This window comes from Lepus europaeus, chromosome 23 (assembly GCF_033115175.1).
Source record: "Lepus europaeus isolate LE1 chromosome 23, mLepTim1.pri, whole genome shotgun sequence".
In the NCBI taxonomy this organism is placed as follows: Eukaryota; Metazoa; Chordata; class Mammalia; order Lagomorpha; family Leporidae; genus Lepus; species Lepus europaeus.
Genome location: NC_084849.1, coordinates 19,821,515 through 19,837,380, shown reverse-complemented (window position 1 = coordinate 19,837,380; position 15,866 = coordinate 19,821,515). Strand labels below are relative to the sequence as shown.

The window sequence follows — 15,866 nt, the reverse complement described above, 5'->3', positions numbered from 1 at the left end:
GTCTGCACTTTTTTTTTTTTTTAACTTATTTATTTGAAAATCAGAGTTACAGAGAGAGGAGGAGAGACAGAGAGGATGGGATCTTCCATTCGCTGGTTCACTTCTCAGATGGCTGCAAAGGCCAGAGGTGGGCCAGGCCGAAGCCAGGAGCCGGGAGTTTCTTCTGGGTCTCCCATGTGGGTGCAGGGGCCCAAGCACTTGAGCCATCCTCCACTGCTTTTCCCAGGCCGTTAGCAGGGAGCTAGATCAGAAGTGGGGCAGCAGAGACACCAACTGACACCCACATGGGACGCTGGCATCCAGGTGGTAGCTTTATCCACTACGTCACCACAGTGGCTGCAGGTCTACACCCTTGAGTCACCCTGCGACAGTTTACTCAACCCTCTGCAGAAGCCACCTGGCCAGGTCCACTTGGTAACCCAAGTCCACAAGCGCCAACCTGTCCTGCAGCCCCATAAACGTGGCCACGGAGGGCCATGCTGCCTTAGATTTGGTTCTGGCTCAGTTTCTCCTTGTTTCCTGGTGGAGCCCGCAGTCTGGCAGATCTTCTCCTGACCTGGTCCTCTGCTATGACTCTGATTTCTCTCCTGAGCACCTGCTGTCTGACAAGCCCAGCAGTGCAGAGAACAGGAAGCCCCTGAAAAACCTGCATTGGACTGTCTGATTCATGATGACTGCGTAAGGGTACAGCCCAGCCTTGACTCATGGCACAGTGCTCCTTCTACACTGTGACAGTAGCCTCTTGGGTCTTTCCATGTGTGAGCACAGGAGGGAGAGAGACCACACGCCGACACTGACGGCGCTTCCTCAGCCCCACCATGTCTCAGCTCACTCACTCCTCAACCATTTCACAGCAGACAGAACTCAGGTTTACAGCAGGGGTGGGGAGCCGCTGGCCCGGGGAATCATTTGCTCTGGCCCTGCCAAGGCAACCACAGGTGGGGCTGGAAATTCAATAAACCAGGGCTGGCGCTGTGGCGTAGGGGGTAAGACGCTGCCTGCAGTGCTGGCATCCCATATGGGCGCTGGTTCGAGTCCTGGCTACTTCCTGGCTACTTCCATTCCAGCTCCCTGCTAATGCACCTGAGAAAGACACAGAAGATGGCCCAAGTTCTTGGGCCCCTGCACCCACACGGGAGACCCAGCCCCGGCCGTTGCAGCCATTTGGGGAGTGAATCAGCGGATGGAAGGCCCCACCCCACCCCCCACCCCCCCCGCGTCGCTGTAACTCTGCCTTTCCAATAAAAATTTTTTAAAAAGGTTATTTGTTTCAATAAACCTACAGCAGGCTAATTTTGTCGGTAATTTTGCATGGCCCTTGGCAGAAAAAAGGTTCCTCATCCCTGGTTTAGAGAGATGCAACGCCTCGCCCGAGCTCCACGGCGGCGGGTAGATTACAGAGCGAAGGCTGCAGCTCCGAGACCCACGTGTGTGTCCTCAAGGCCCACGCAGCGTCCCCGGCCGCTGACAGCTCCCCCGGAGGGGCCCGGGGCATGCCTCTTTTGTTCACCGAGTCCTTTGTGAGTGCAGGCACTCGGCCCTTTTTAACCACACGAGTGAGCAAGTGAGCTGGTCTACCCACTGTTCCCCGCGAGAACACTCGGGGACTCTGGAATCCGTGCCCGCCTGCGCGGTGCGCCGGCCACGGCGCGTCCTGACTTCACTGTTCTCAGTCGATCGCCACGTCCCTGGCTCCCTCCAGTCTCCTCACGGCGGTCCTCTGAGCCAGTGCCCCAGCCCCATGTCGCAGATTTAGAATCACAGAGCAGAGGAGGCTTGTCGGGCCAACGTGGCTCAGCGCCCGCCACACCAGTCGCCATTGTCTGGGCGTATCGGGGCGAAGCAGGGCCACACGACCGAAAAGTCACTTTCCAATCACTCCCGGCCCTGCCAATCGGCTTCTCCATTTTCAGTTACCCAGCCTGCCACTCTGGCGCCAAACCCGTCGTGGCGCCTCCCTGCCATGGCAACCGGCGAGCCACTTCCGCTGTGGCCTACGTCATTTCCGGCGCGCCGGCCTAGCCACATCCGGGTTCCGGCCACCGGAGCGGCGTTCTACCTGCGCGGAGTGTGAGGCCGTGTTTGGTTCGCTGGACCGCCTCCGAGACGTGAGTGAGGCCGGGCCGTGGGACTGGGGACTCGGGTCGGGGAAGGCGGGCCTCGGCCTAGCCCGGGTGGGATTCCGTTTTGCCCGCAGCAGTGTGGGAGCCCGGCGCGGGGCGGTCCCGGTGGCGATCACTTCGGGCCGCCGGGTTGGGAACCGGAGCCGCCTCCGCGAAGCCTAGAGCGCAGGGGAGAGAGAGAAGTTGGAGTTCTGGCTTCGGGTTGTGAGCCCGGCCAGCAGGGCGCCCCAGGGCAAGTTGCTTTTAACGTCTTGGAACCTCGTTTTGCTTACCTTTCTGCATGGAGGCGTCGGCGGTACCTGTAAGAAGGGTCTCAACGTTGTCCCCGGCCGGCTTGAGCGCCCAGTGAGGACCCCCACTCGCCGCTGCTCTTGGGAATATCGTGCCCCGTGCCCTGGGAAGCGGCGGCATTCTGTAATCCCACGTCTCTGGGACCCCCTCCCCGAGAACACGGGGACCCTCTGCTCCCCCGCCTCCCCCGGCCTGCCTGCTGTCGGAGCTGCCCGTGGAAGCAGCGAGCTTCCTGTCCCTAAAGGCTGCTTGGCGCTCCTGCTACACGCAGGCCACAGCCACCCTCACTGTGCGGCACGACGTGCCTGGCGCTGTGCGACTGGCGGAGGTGGGGTTTGAACTCGGGCTGCGGTCTTAGCGGGGCTGTCATGATGATGATGAACCTAACGATGGGACTTGGGGAGGAGCTGTTGTGCGATTTAAGCATCCTCCTAGGGAATCCTTGCAAAGCACTGCCCAGGGTCGCGACAGCTGTCGATCTCAAGTTTAGACAGCTCCACCTCCCAGAAGTGGGTTCTCTATTCTGACCCACAGATACCTTACTGAATTATGTAATCGTAATTCCTGCAGCCTTCCGGCTCAAAGGAAGAGATCCGTGTTTTGGAAGAGCAGGCGTCTCTGAGTCTTGCCAAGTGATGTTTCAGAAAGCATACTGGGAGGGGCGAGGGAGTCCCCCTGGGACGGCCAGGGGTGGAGCGATACCTCTTCCCCAAACAGTTACAGCAAAAAAGTGGCATCTGGGACCCCAGAAGAGGTCCGCCCAGTTTCTGAGGCAGTGATGCGTGGAAGGCCGGGAGGTGTGTTTGCGTGTCCATGCGTGTATCCATGTGTGTGTGCACGTGTGCGGTGTTTATGGCATTGGTGAGGGCAGGCAGTGACCTTGAGTCGCATGGCCGTGGAACTTGTCTCCTGTTTCACCCGTGTTAGGGCCGACCGCTTTCTAACCTACACCTCCGGTTTCTGCTTTATTGACTGGTAACACTGGTCCTGACGGACTTTGAATTTGGAGGAAGCTCTGGGGGCAGCGAGAATCTTCCTGCTGCCCCCAGGACCTAGCAGACGCCGTGCCCTTTCTGTCCCTTCAGTGACGGGCCATGTCGTTGTCCCACCTGTATCGGGATGGCGAAGGCCGCGTGGACGATGACGACGATGAGCGGGAGAACTTCGAGATCACCGACTGGGATCTGCAGAACGAGTTCAACCCCAACCGGCAGCGCCACTGGCAGACCAAGGAGGAGGCCACCTACGGGGTGTGGGCGGAGCGCGACTCGGACGATGAGAGGCCCAGCTTCGGAGGCAAACGGTACTGCCTGGTCTGGGGCAGCTTGCCCTCGTCTCACGGAGGAGAGGGGTGGGGAGAGGACCCAACACGTGGCCGCCTCTCCTGACCTTCCGGAGGGACTCCCTAGGCTGGGACAGCAGCTTCCTCCCGAGGCCGGAGTGCTGCTCGTTCGCTGCTTCACCGCCAGTCCTGCTTCCAAGCAGTTCCTGTGGTCCAGGCCTTGTGCTGTGGACCCAGCGCTCGGCTTCCTGGAGGCCAGACTCCAGTGCACGGAGACAGGCCCGGGCCACTGAACTCTGGGACCGGGATTTGGGTCATGGAGGAGAGCACAGAAGCCTGGAAGGGTGCTTGACGTCTTCCGGGGGCCAGGGAGGATGTTTCCGGACAAGCAACCCTAGGCTGCGGGGTGGTGGGAGAGGTGTGAGCACGCAGAGGCCCTTGGGGCGGGGGCGGGGTGGGGGGCTGCAGGAGACCCACACGGATCAGGAAGGTTTTGGGGGCTGGAGCAGCGAGAGGAAGGGGAGCATGGTGTGAGAAGGGTTGGGGGGGTTATATTTGAGAAGCCCCCTTCACGGGTGTGCGGGCTGCAGCCACTCGACCAGTGTGTGGCTGACGGGGCTGCCTCTGTGCCCCTGCTGCAGCCCCCGGCTCCAGCCCATTGTGACATGGCCTTTTCACAGAGGAGGCTTCAGGAGATTTGGGGGGGGAGGGTCAGCTCAGCCTCCTGGCATCGGCAGGGAGACCTCAGACTGGGTGGCCATGTGTCCGGGATCAGGAATTCATCATCCTGCAGTTAGAGTCCACGTGCGCTGGCTGCTTGCTTCTGGGGACTTCACAAGCCGGGTCTTGGGAGGAGAAAGGAACCATTCTCACCCCATTTTACAGATTAAGGAACTGAAGCCAGAGGTCCCGTGCTGTGCTAGCTTTGCAAACTGGACCTCTCTGACTGGAGTTCGGGCTCCTGGGCGCCAGATACTGCGTCTTTTAGGGAAAAGGTCCCTCGGTGCACACTGCCCTGGGGATGTTGAGTGACGCGGCTGGTCGTTTTGTAAGGCTTACCCCATTTTGTAGTATTGCCTAGGGTTTTCCTTGGATTTTCTGCCCACTCTGTTCCTTTAAGTAAACAGTGGAAATAAATGAGCTTTAGCTAACAGAGGAGGGCTCCTGAGGTTAGCGGCTAGTTGTGAAGGCTGCTCGGAAGAAGTCGGGGTTCACAGAGCACAGCTCAGTCACAGCTGTGTCCTAGTGTTCTAGGTCAGGGTCACAGAGCACAGCTCAGTCACAGCTGTGTCCTAGTGTTCTAGGTCAGGCTCACAGAGCACAGCTCAGTCACAGTTCTCTCCTATGCTTTCTATCTTAGTTTTCATTCTCATATACACAGTGGATATGAACTGCTTCTGAGCTTGATTAACATAGTTGTTAATATACTTTACATTCAGATAACCTTGGATTTCACTTATGACTTTATCAAAGTTTCTACTCTTGATTTTGTACTTAAAATAGTATTTGGAACAAATGCTTTTTGAGCTAAATTAATTTTTTAATGTAAAATGAAAATTGGATTAGTTTTTTACTTATAGGACAAACTTTTATTTTCTTTAATTTTTTTTTTTCTTTGCAAGGCAGAGATGCACAGAGAGAGCTGCCTTCCTCTGCTTGACTCCCCAGTGCCTGTAATGACCAGGAGTTGGGCCAGGCACAGGCCAGCTGTGAGGAACTCAGTCCCGGTCTCCCGCAGGGTGAAAGGACTGGAACTCTGGGCACTGTTGCCTTCTAGGAGCTGCACTAGCAGGAAGCTGGAATCTGGAACTGGGAGTGATCAGCACACCCAGCTCTCCGGTGTGGGATGCAGCCATCTTAACCACTGGACCAGACACCCACTCTGCATGTTTGGAATTTATAATAAGCTCTGCATCGGCATTGTGAACTCTTTAGTGATAGATCTGAATTGAACATGTCAGTTTAAAAAATGTTAAGTGTTAGGGCCAGCAGTTATGGTACAGCAGGTTAAGCCACGGCCTGCGACACCAGCATCCCATATGGGCGCCAGTTCAACTCCTGGCTGCTGCACTTCTGATCCAGCTCCCTGCTGATGTGTTTGGGAAAGCAGCAGCAGATGGCCTAAGTACTTGGGTCCCTGCCACCCATGTGGGAGATACAAGTGAAACTCCTGGCTTTGGCTTGGCTGTTGGGGCCATCTAGGAAGGGAACCAGCAGATAGAAGATCTCTCTCTGTGTCTCTTTCTCTGTAACTCTGCCTTTAAACAGATAAATAAATCCTTTTAAGCAATGTTGATATTCTGATATATGAGGAGATGGAAAATATTCATGGAAAATTAATATTATAAGAATTATGCATACATTTCAGGGTTTTTGTGTGTGTGTGTGTATGTGAAAATAAACTTTTCCCTGAATTCCCCCTTGCCATGGACTTTCTGAGGTAGACTTTGCTCCTCAGAGGCATTCCGTGGGGCCACCTCCTAGCACAGGCCAGGGTCTGGCAGGGCGGCTGTGGAGGGGCCTTCACCCCGGTCTCCGTGTCTGCCCACAGCCCCCGGGACTACTCTGCGCCGGTCAACTTCATCAGCGCCGGCCTCAAGAAGGGGGCGGCGGAGGAGGCGGAGCTGGACGACTCTGAGGACGAAGAGAAGCCTGGGAAGCAGGAGGAGCTTCCGAAGGATCTGGGGCCCAAGAAGTTGAAGACGGTAGAGTCTCCGTCGTGGGGCTGGGTCGCGGTGGCGTCTCCTGGCAGGGGGACCTGGTCACGTGGGTTTCTGTGGCCGCAGGTGCGTGAGGCGTGGGCGCGCCGCGTCTCTGCATCCTGGCAGGGCGCAGGCACCTCCCCCGGTGCCCTGTAACTGCCGGGCCGCTTCCCCAGGGCCAGGCTGCCTCAGGCTGTGCTGCTTTCTCCTTTTCCCTGCAGTTGAGCCCTGGCCTTTGTTCTTTGCAGGGTGGCAATTTTAAGCCCAGCCAGAAAGGCTTTGCAGGAGGAACCAAGTCGTTCATGGACTTCGGCAGCTGGGAAAGGCACACGAAAGGGATTGGGCAGAAGCTTCTTCAGAAGATGGGCTACGTGCCCGGCAGGGGCCTCGGGAAGAACGCACAAGGTACCGCGCCCCGTGGCGGGCACTGCTGTGTCTCGGCTTTCCTCGGCTCCGCCGGCACAGGGCGCGCTGCTCTCAGCGCCCTCTCCTTATCAAAACTCGCCCTAGACACAGCACGCGTCCTAGCGGGAGGAGAAGGGGTGCAGGGTGCAGACAGTGTTCCGTGTCGGCCTGACCCGTGTTTCGGAAAAGTGAATGGGTTGCCAGCATTTAAAAATCCGCCTAGAACCTTGGATTCTGCCTGAAGTGGTTTGCTGGGTCAGCCCTGAGACGCCCCACTGCGACACGGCCTGTAGCGCAGGTGCGCAGCCCGCCCTACTGTGACGTGGCCTGTAGCGCAGGTGCGCAGCCCGCCCCACTGTGACGCGGCCTGTAGCGCAGGTTCGCAGCCCGGCCCACTGCGACGCGGCCTGTAGCGCAGGTTCGCAGCCCGGCCCACTGCGACGCGGCCTGTAGCGCAGGTGCGCAGCCCGGCCCACTGCGACGCGGCCTGTAGCGCAGGTGCGCAGCCCGGCCCACTGCGACGCGGCCTGTAGCGCAGGTGCGCAGCCCGGCCCACTGCGACGCGGCCTGTAGCGCAGGTGCGCAGCCCGGCCCACTGCGACGCGGCCTGTAGCGCAGGTGCGCAGCCCGGCCCACTGCGACGCGGCCTGTAGCGCAGGTGCGCAGCCCGCCCCACTGTGACGCAGCCCGTCGCACGTTCGCAGTTCCTGGGTTGCACAGCCACCCTAATAAGCAGTTGGATTCTTCCTGCAAGAACTTTTCCCCTGGGCAGTGACCGAAGGCTGTAATTAAGAGTGAAGCCTGTGGTTCCGATTCCAGTCTCTTCTTAGTAGCTGGCGTAAATCCGTGTTGTGTTGAGAACACGAGCGTGAGTGACAGGGCTGGTGACTGGGAGGAAGAGTGAGACTTCCCCAGCGCTAGGTGGGAAGCGAGGAGGGGAGCAGTTTTTGAAAAGTTGTAATCCTGTCTGCAAATCATTTTAGGAGGGAAACAACCTGCACGAGTATTTCTGGGGCTTCAGTGTGTTTCTGAAAAGCTAAATGTAGGGCCCTCAGCTACGAAGTGCAGTAGGGGTGGCGTCTTGGGCCGCCGTTGTGGAGCAGGCTTACGCCTCTGCTTGCAACACTGGCATCCCACGTGTCCTGGCTGCTCCACTTCCAGCCCAGCTCTCTGCCAATGTGCCTGGGAAAGCTGCAAAAGGTGACCCAAGTCCCTGGGCCCCTGCCATCCACGTGTGAGACCCAGGTGGAGTTTCAGGCTCCTGGCCTTGGCCTGGCCCTGCCTTAGCCGTTGCAGTCAACTGGGGAGTAAGCCAGTGGGTGGAAGATGTGTCATTCTCTGTCATTTACATAAATAAATGCCACATCTCAATGAAGTACACCTGTACTTCAGTCAGAGTCCCCTGAACCCCTGCACTTTGCCTGATGGAAGCTTCCAGAGGAGTGAAGTGGGGAATCGAGTGTGCCAGCGCTCTCTGTGATAAGTAATTTGTGCTTTCTCCCGTCCACGGTACAAGCCTGTGGTCGAGACATGAGTTACATGAGGTCAGCAGGCTGTTGTGTGATTGCATGAGTACTGGATGTTTCCAACGGCCTGGGCCTGGGCAGGGCAGGGCAGGGCTGTCTGTTGAGGGCAAGGCCGCGTGACGTCCCGAGTGGGTTATTCACACGAATTGCTGCCGTCTGAGCTCTCTCTGTCTTCTGACATTCAACAGGCATCATAAACCCCATCGAAGCCAAACAGAGGAAGGGCAAGGGAGCTGTGGGGGCCTACGGCTCGGAGCGGACCACGCAGTCCCTGCAGGACTTCCCCGTGGTGGACTCAGAAGAGGAAGCCGAGGAGGTGAGCGAAGGCAGGCCTCGGTGTCCTGTGCCGTGGCGGGTGGCCGTCTGCTCCTGCATTCTGTCAGGCCTCGTGCTGTCTGCCAGGCCAGGCTTCGAGCCCGTTGGACGGAGACACACAATAAGCCAGCGGCTCCACGTGCTTAGGGATGCAGGCTGTGCTGGGAGATGCCGAGGTGACAGGTGGGGGCAGGGAAGGGGCGTGGCCCAAGTGTACCGCACAGGCTGGAACGGAAGGAAGGAGGCCCACTGAGATGTGGCTCAGGAGAGGGCCCGGCCACGGGGCAGGTGGAGGCCGGAGGTGTGGCGGAGGAGCTTGAGCTTGGTGACGACAACACCGTGGAGACCTGTAGCAGGAGGGCGGCGCAGGTGCAGGTGCAGGGAGGGAAACGGGGGTGGGGCGGGGGTTGGGGGCATTTGGGTTTCACCCAGACTGCAGGAGGAGCCACCTGCTGGCAGCTCTGCTGCTCACAGAAGGGGTGGGGCGGCTCTCCACGGAGAGTGGGAAAGCAGGCACCGCTGGGGAGCCCCTCGCTCGTGTCGTCACCGGCCTCCTCGTGAGCAAGGAGACGCTGCACAGTGTGGAAGCGACAGGTCTGAGTCGGGCTCTCAGGCTTCAGAGCTGACCGGAGTGCACGCCACGAGCCAGGTGCCAGGCTGTAGGGGGTGGTGGGGACTCGGGCACACAGCTGAGGATCGTGGAAGGCTGCTGTTTGTTTTCGGCGCTAGGCACTCGTTGCCGTGACAACACGAGCTCCGGATTGCCTGATCTGATTCCCCCAAAGCCAGCAGACGTCCAGACAGTGTCTGAGAAAATAAATTACGTGTGCAAACCAGCGTGAGAAAAGTGGAGGGACAGCCACGCCGTCAGCTTCTGAGGGCGGCGCTGTGCCGTCCACAGGCCGGTTTGCTTCCTCACTCCAGCTCTCCCTGCAGAGGGATTCTCACCTTGAGACTTGCTTATCATTTTAATCAGAACCGAGGCTTGGGGTACTCCTGACTGAGGTCCTTTCTGTTGCATTTCTGAGTTCCACACGCGCTCAGTTTCACACCAGCAGAGCCTGCCCACAGTGATGCCCAGCGGAGGGGGCCTTTAGGTCTGTTTGTCCCGGCAGCGTGGGGCTGCTGCCCCACCTCCCGAGCCTCTTGTCTGTAGGAGGCTGGGTGGCTGCAGCGTCACAGCCTTGGTGTGGAGGTGGGGTGAACGAGAGAGGCTGACCCGTGGCGTCAGTGGTCTTCGTCCCACAGGCTGTGGGAAGTGCCGTTTCCTGGGTGACCAGTGTTTCCTTGGGGTTTAGGAGTTTCAGAAGGAGCTGAGCCAGTGGCGGAAAGACCCCAGCGGAAGCAAGAAGAAGCCCAAATACTCCTACAAGACGGTGGAAGAGCTGAAGGCCAAGGGCAGGGTCAGCAAGAAACTCAGTGCTCCCCAGAAGGAGATTTCGCAGGTCAAGGTACGGGGGCTCCGGACATCGGGTTCAGGGCTTGCTCAGAACCGCAGAAAGCAGTCCCACAGCCCAGAGGCCGCCCCGCACTGCCTGTGCCTGAGCTTCCCTGGGGCTTCGGGGCCTCATGCGTGGAGACAGTGGTGCTCCTGCTGTGGCCCGTGACAGCGCCACGCTGCTCTGTTACTCTAGGTTTAGTATGATCATCCAGTTACACTCCGTCAGTCGTTCCTCATGGCAAGGGGTGATGACCTTGGTCACATCCCCGTCACAGCAGTGGTGACCCAGGTCACATCCTCATCATACACAGTCGTGGTGACCTTGGTCACACCCCCATCACACAGTGGGGTGACCCAGGTCATGCCTCCATCACACACAGTGGTGGTGACCCAGGTCACGCCCCCCCCCCCCCCCCCCTTACACAGTGCATTAGCTGGAAGCTAGAATTGGAATCAGAACCTGGACTGGAATTCAGACACTCTGAGTAGGAGATGAGGGCGTCCCAGGTAGCAGTTGAACCGCCGCAGGGAGTGCCTGACCTAACGTGAGCAGGTGCTAACTCCTTACCGCACATCCCTGTCCATATTTCTCGATGCTTCCATGCGCACGTGTGTGTTTCAGCAGAGTGAGATGTTTTACTGCCTGCTGCCATCGGGGCCTAGTGTGACACAGTACAGCCTCTACTTTTCCAATCAGATCACTTTTGCATCACCGGTACTCAGTTGCTATTGAAATTTCCTCAGCTTCCCAAGAATCCTCTGTCCAGCTTGTCCAAAGGGATGCAGGCTAGAACCGCTCGCTGCGTCGTTCCTTTTGTCCCCGAGTCTCCTCAGTCTCGTACCGCGCGGACCCCACTTTGTCAAACACTGCCCGCTCCGGCTCTGCCGAGCAGCGTGGCTCTCACACTCGGCCAGGCTTAGCCACATGCTGACCCACGCCCCTCTGCCTCCCCCGTCCCCCCAGGTCATAGACATGACGGGCCGGGAGCAGAAGGTCTACTACAGCTACAGCCAGATCAGCCACAAGCACAGCGTGCCCGACGAGGGGCTGCCCCTGCAGGCCCAGCCGCTGCCCACGCCGGGCAAGGAGGCCAGGGCCCCGGGCTTCGCGCTGCCCGAGCTGGAGCACAACCTGCAGCTGCTGATCGAGCTCACGGAGCAGGAGATCATCCAGAATGACCGGCAGCTGCAGTACGAGCGGGACATGGTGGTGAACCTGTCGCACGAGCTCGACAAGATGGCCGAGGTGCTGGAGCACGAGGAGCGCGCCATCGCCAACCTCAGCAAGGTGCTGGAGCTGGTGGAGCAGTGCGCGCGGCGCCTGCAGCCGGCCTGCAGCAACCCGCTCACGCTGGACGAGTGCGCCCGCGTCTTCCAGACCCTGCAGGACAAGTACTACGAGGAGTACCGGATGTCCGACCGCGTGGACCTCGCCGTGGCCATCGTCTACCCGCTCATGAAGGACTACTTCAAGGACTGGGACCCCCTCAAGGTGAGTCGCCATGGAGCCCAGCCTTGCCCACCCTCGCCCTCGTGTGGGGAGGCCGGGCCGAGGGCCAGGGTCGGCTTGGCCCTGCCCCTCAGCTGCTCCCTCCTCCTAGGACTGCACGTACGGCACCGAGATCATCTCCAAGTGGAAAAGCCTCCTGGAGAATGACCAGCTCCTGTCCCACGGCGGGCAGGACCTCTCGGCGGACGCCTTCCACAGGTACTGCGGGCGGGGCTCCGCGCTCCTGCTGCTGGCCCGGGGGCCCAGGGGCCCAGGAGCGTCGACAAATTCAGCTGGCTTTGGGTCAACGCGTGTGCCAGGTGCTGGGCGCACTCAGGAGCAGCCCCCATCTGCAGTCCAGCGCACAGGGCGGAGGGCAGATGGGGAAGTGCAGACCTAGGGTGCTTACTGTTCCCAGTGACGGAGGAGCAGGGGCCAGCCCCTCCCCCAGAGGGGCACCATTTAAGCTGTGACCCGGAGACAGATGTCAGCTCTGGGGAGGGGGCCTGGGGGGAAGGTGGCCTGTGGGGGCCCTGTGGTCCTGAAGCTGCCCTGCCCGGCGGCAGACATCCCCGAGGACACGAGGAGGTGAAGACAGCCGGAGAGCGCCCAGAGGCGGGCCCAGCCGACCAGCGCGGTTTCCTGGGGCTACCAGCTTTCCCTGCTGGGTCTTCTCCCTTCTCCTGGGGGTGGGTGGTGACGAGTGTCCCGAGCGCTTCACCGCCCGCCCCGCCTCTCCCCACAGGCTGATATGGGAGGTCTGGATGCCTTTTGTCCGAAACATAGTCAACCAGTGGCAGCCGCGGAACTGTGACCCGATGGTGGACTTCCTGGACAGCTGGGTGCACATCATCCCCGTGTGGATCCTGGATAACATCCTGGACCAGCTCATCTTCCCCAAGCTGCAGAAGGAGGTGAGGCCCTCGCCGGTGCCCAGGGGGCTTGCCAGCATCTCTGCTCATTACCTCGGCGCCGTGGGGACGTGTGGACTGAGCAGGCCCTGCCGGCGCGGCTATCGTCTGCGCTGTTAGCCTGGCCCACTTCTCCGCTTTGCCCCCACACCCCCTGCCGGGGCACTGCTTTCTGCCCATCCTGCCCAGTTAGAACTGTGCCATCATCAGAGTTATCACAGCTGCATGGCCGTGTGTGTTTGGGTCAGCAGCGTCTCTGGGGAAACAGAGTTGCCCATGAGAGACCATGTCCTCCATCCACAGGCAAAGGCTTTGGGCCTTGGCCAGGAGAGTGCCAGGCCTCCTCCCCCAGGACCAGCGCTTGCCTTTAAGTCTGCCGGTGTCAGACAGCCGCCCCACACTCTCTGAAGCGTGTCTCCCCACTCATCCGCAGGTGGAGAACTGGAACCCACTGACGGACACCGTCCCCATCCACTCCTGGATCCACCCGTGGCTGCCGCTCATGCAGGCCCGGCTGGAGCCGCTCTATTCGCCCATCCGCAGCAAGCTGTCCAGTGCGCTGCAGAAGTGGCACCCCAGCGACTCCTCTGCCAAGCTCATCCTGCAGCCCTGGAAGGACGTCTTCACCCCCGGCTCCTGGGAGGCCTTCATGGTCAAGAACATAGTGCCCAAGCTGGGTGAGGACGCGGGCCACACACCTCTGTGTCTGGTGGCTTTGCGGCCCTGGCCTCTGAGTGCGTGGAAATGCATAGCACACGTTATTTCTCGTTGTGAGAACTGTGCTGTGTGCGCAGGGGCCGAACGTAACCTCGCGGGGTCGTCTGCCGTGTCTGCAGGGGCGGCGCTGGACTCGGGGTGCCTTGTGCATGTCCCGAGCAGCTGGCCTGGGCTGGGCCGTTGGTGTTCTCAAGCTTTTGTGGGATTTCATGCTAAATAGGAGTTTGTTCTGGGTTAGAGAAGACGCCTTTTAAGAATTGTTACATCAAGGCTTCAAAGTGATCTTTGGGAATGGTCGGCCGGGCAGCTTGGTGGGGATTCACCCTGTGGCTGCTGCGGCCTCGCAGGAGCCGAGCCCCCTCCGAGCCAGGCTTTCTCTTGCAGGAATGTGTCTGGGCGAGTTGGTCATCAACCCCCACCAGCAGCACATGGATGCCTTCTACTGGGTGATCGACTGGGAGGGCATGATCTCCGTCTCCAGCCTCGTGGGGCTCCTTGAGAAGCACTTCTTCCCCAAGTGGCTGCAGGTGCGTGCTCGGGCCGGGGACAGCACTGCCTTTCCATGCAGGCCTGGCTCAGGGCACCGTGGGCTGAGGTGGGGCTGAGTGAATGGAGTCATGGCTGCTGCTCTTAGCAGCGCCACGGGGACTGTGGCCCCGCAGGAGGATGGACACGGTGGCCAGGACACGGAGTTGCCAGTCTGACTTCCCCAGCCACACTCTCGTGTTCCAGGCTGTTCGGCTCCCACAGCTCACAGGGCCAGGATCCCATCAGAACCAGCTCCCTTTTGTTAATTCTGCCCCATTGGTTTGCCCCTCTGGATCCAAGTTTCCTGTTTCTTCTCGGCAGGTGCTGTGCTCCTGGCTCAGTAACAGCCCAAACTACGAGGAGATCACCAAGTGGTACCTGGGCTGGAAGTCCATGTTCTCAGACCAGGTGCTGGCGCATCCGTCCATCAAGGACAAATTCAACGAAGCCCTTGACATCATGAACAGGGCGGTGTCCTCGAACGTTGGTAAGCGAAGGCTCCTGGCCCTGTGCAGGTTTCTGAGCGCACAGGCGGCGCACACCTGGTTTTCTGGTCCCGTAGGCTGCCCGAACCCCAGGTCACTGTTCCTTCCTGCACACACTGCCCACCCCCGCCGAGACCAGGAGGGGCGTCTCCCTGAGTGGAGACGAGCAGGACCAGGACGATGTGGGTCTAACTCAGGGCAGTGTAAGCCCCTGACAAGCCCTCTCTCCCAGCCAGTCCTGGGCGGGGCCTGGGACAGACAGGCTGATGCTTGGTGGGAGCTTCACTTAGCCTCAGTCCCACGGTCATTACTGAGAACAGTAACGCCTACTTGGTTACAGTGGGGCTTCGGTGAGCTCGTTTGTGCAGGGTGCTCAGCAGGGGGTAGGAGTATGTGTGGCTTTGGCATCTCGGGCAGAGCTGCCTGGTTCCAGGTCGGTCCCGTGTTAGATCCCAGGTGAAGGTATGCAGGCCCACATTTAAGAGCGTGTGTCAGCCCGGCTCGTGTTACAGCAGGCCGACATCTGACAGCCAGCTCGCCGACTCCCAGCAGTGAATTGGGACACGAGTCTTTCACACACACGCTCAGTGAGGCCAGAGCTGTGCAGGGTCGCCCAGCTCGAGGGTGGCAGCTGGGCCTGCAGCGTCTTTACCTCTAGCTTATTACATGCAAACACGTGGAGCTGTAGCTTACGTAAATACACACTGTGTTTAATGAGGCAGCCACGTGTCCACTTCTTATGCCTCCCCAGACCATCAAGGGCTGTGTCCATTTCCGTGCTCTCCAGGAACTCCCCCAGCCGCCCGGCCCCATGTTCCCAGGACTGCTCCCTGTCGGTGCCCCCCAACACCTGGCATTGTGGTCCCGCCTTACCCCTTAAACACCCACGTCTCTGCTGCCCCAACACATGTGAAATTCTCCCAAGGCAGGGCCCTGTAGGAGTGGGTTAAAAACACAGCAGGGTGGGCCAGGGTTCTCAGGGTCCTGGATGGTGGTGCGTGTTTGGCAGAGCAGAGTGGAAACCACAAAGGAAGATGGGAATGACTGCCAAGGTTTCCAGCCCTGAAAGGCTAAAGCCCATTTTTATGCAGGACAGCCCATAATCTCTGGTTCTTTGATATTAGCAGTCTACGTGATGACAGCCAGCTGCCCATCTTGTATGTGTGTGTGGTGGTACTTCAGTGCCCTTGTGAGTCCCAGGCGCTGTGGCACCCCCAGGCCAGGGTGTCGGCTCCTGACCGCCTCCCCCTCTCCGCAGGCGCCTACATGCAGCCAGGCGCGCGGGAGAACATCGCCTACCTCACCCACACGGAGCGGAGGAAGGACTTCCAGTACGAGGCCATGCAGGAGCGCCGCGAGGCCGAGAACATGGCGCAGCGGGGCATCGGCGCGGCTGCCAGCTCGGTGCCCATGAACTTTAAGGACCTCATCGAGACCAAGGCCGAGGAGCACAACATCGTCTTCATGCCCGTCATCGGGAAGCGGCACGAGGGGAAGCAGCTCTACACCTTTGGCCGCATTGTGATCTACATCGACCGCGGGGTGGTCTTCGTGCAGGGCGAGAAGACCTGGGTGCCCACCTCGCTGCAGAGCCTGATCGACATGGCCAAGTAGGCGGCGTGCGAGTGCCCCAGGAAGGGTGCCTTCTGTA

The 15,866-nt window shown here is 59.7% G+C and overlaps 1 protein-coding gene across 1 annotated transcript; it reads left to right on the top strand.

Annotated features, from left to right (window-relative positions):
* The first annotated feature begins 2,017 nt into the window (after positions 1-2,017).
* TFIP11 (tuftelin interacting protein 11) lies at positions 2,018-15,829 on the top strand. The gene is made up of 13 exons (XM_062182660.1): positions 2,018-2,108; positions 3,500-3,717; positions 6,248-6,401; positions 6,647-6,803; positions 8,518-8,645; positions 9,943-10,095; positions 11,050-11,577; positions 11,687-11,793; positions 12,320-12,488; positions 12,919-13,162; positions 13,587-13,729; positions 14,052-14,217; positions 15,474-15,829. Exons 2-13 carry the CDS (start codon positions 3,509-3,511, stop codon positions 15,827-15,829), a joined length of 2,514 nt encoding a protein of 837 aa, XP_062038644.1. The 5' UTR covers positions 2,018-2,108; positions 3,500-3,508.
* The last annotated feature ends 37 nt before the right edge of the window (positions 15,830-15,866 follow it).

Bases quoted from the DNA above. Each gene is read 5' to 3' on its own strand.
- TFIP11 (XM_062182660.1), top strand. From the start codon at position 3,509: ATGTCGTTGTCCCACCTGTATCGGGATGGCGAAGGCCGCGTGGACGAT. The intron at 3,718-6,247 runs GTACTGCCTGGT...GTCTGCCCACAG, and splicing joins CCCAGCTTCGGAGGCAAACG to CCCCCGGGACTACTCTGCGC. The intron at 12,489-12,918 runs GTGAGGCCCTCG...ACTCATCCGCAG, and splicing joins TCCCCAAGCTGCAGAAGGAG to GTGGAGAACTGGAACCCACT.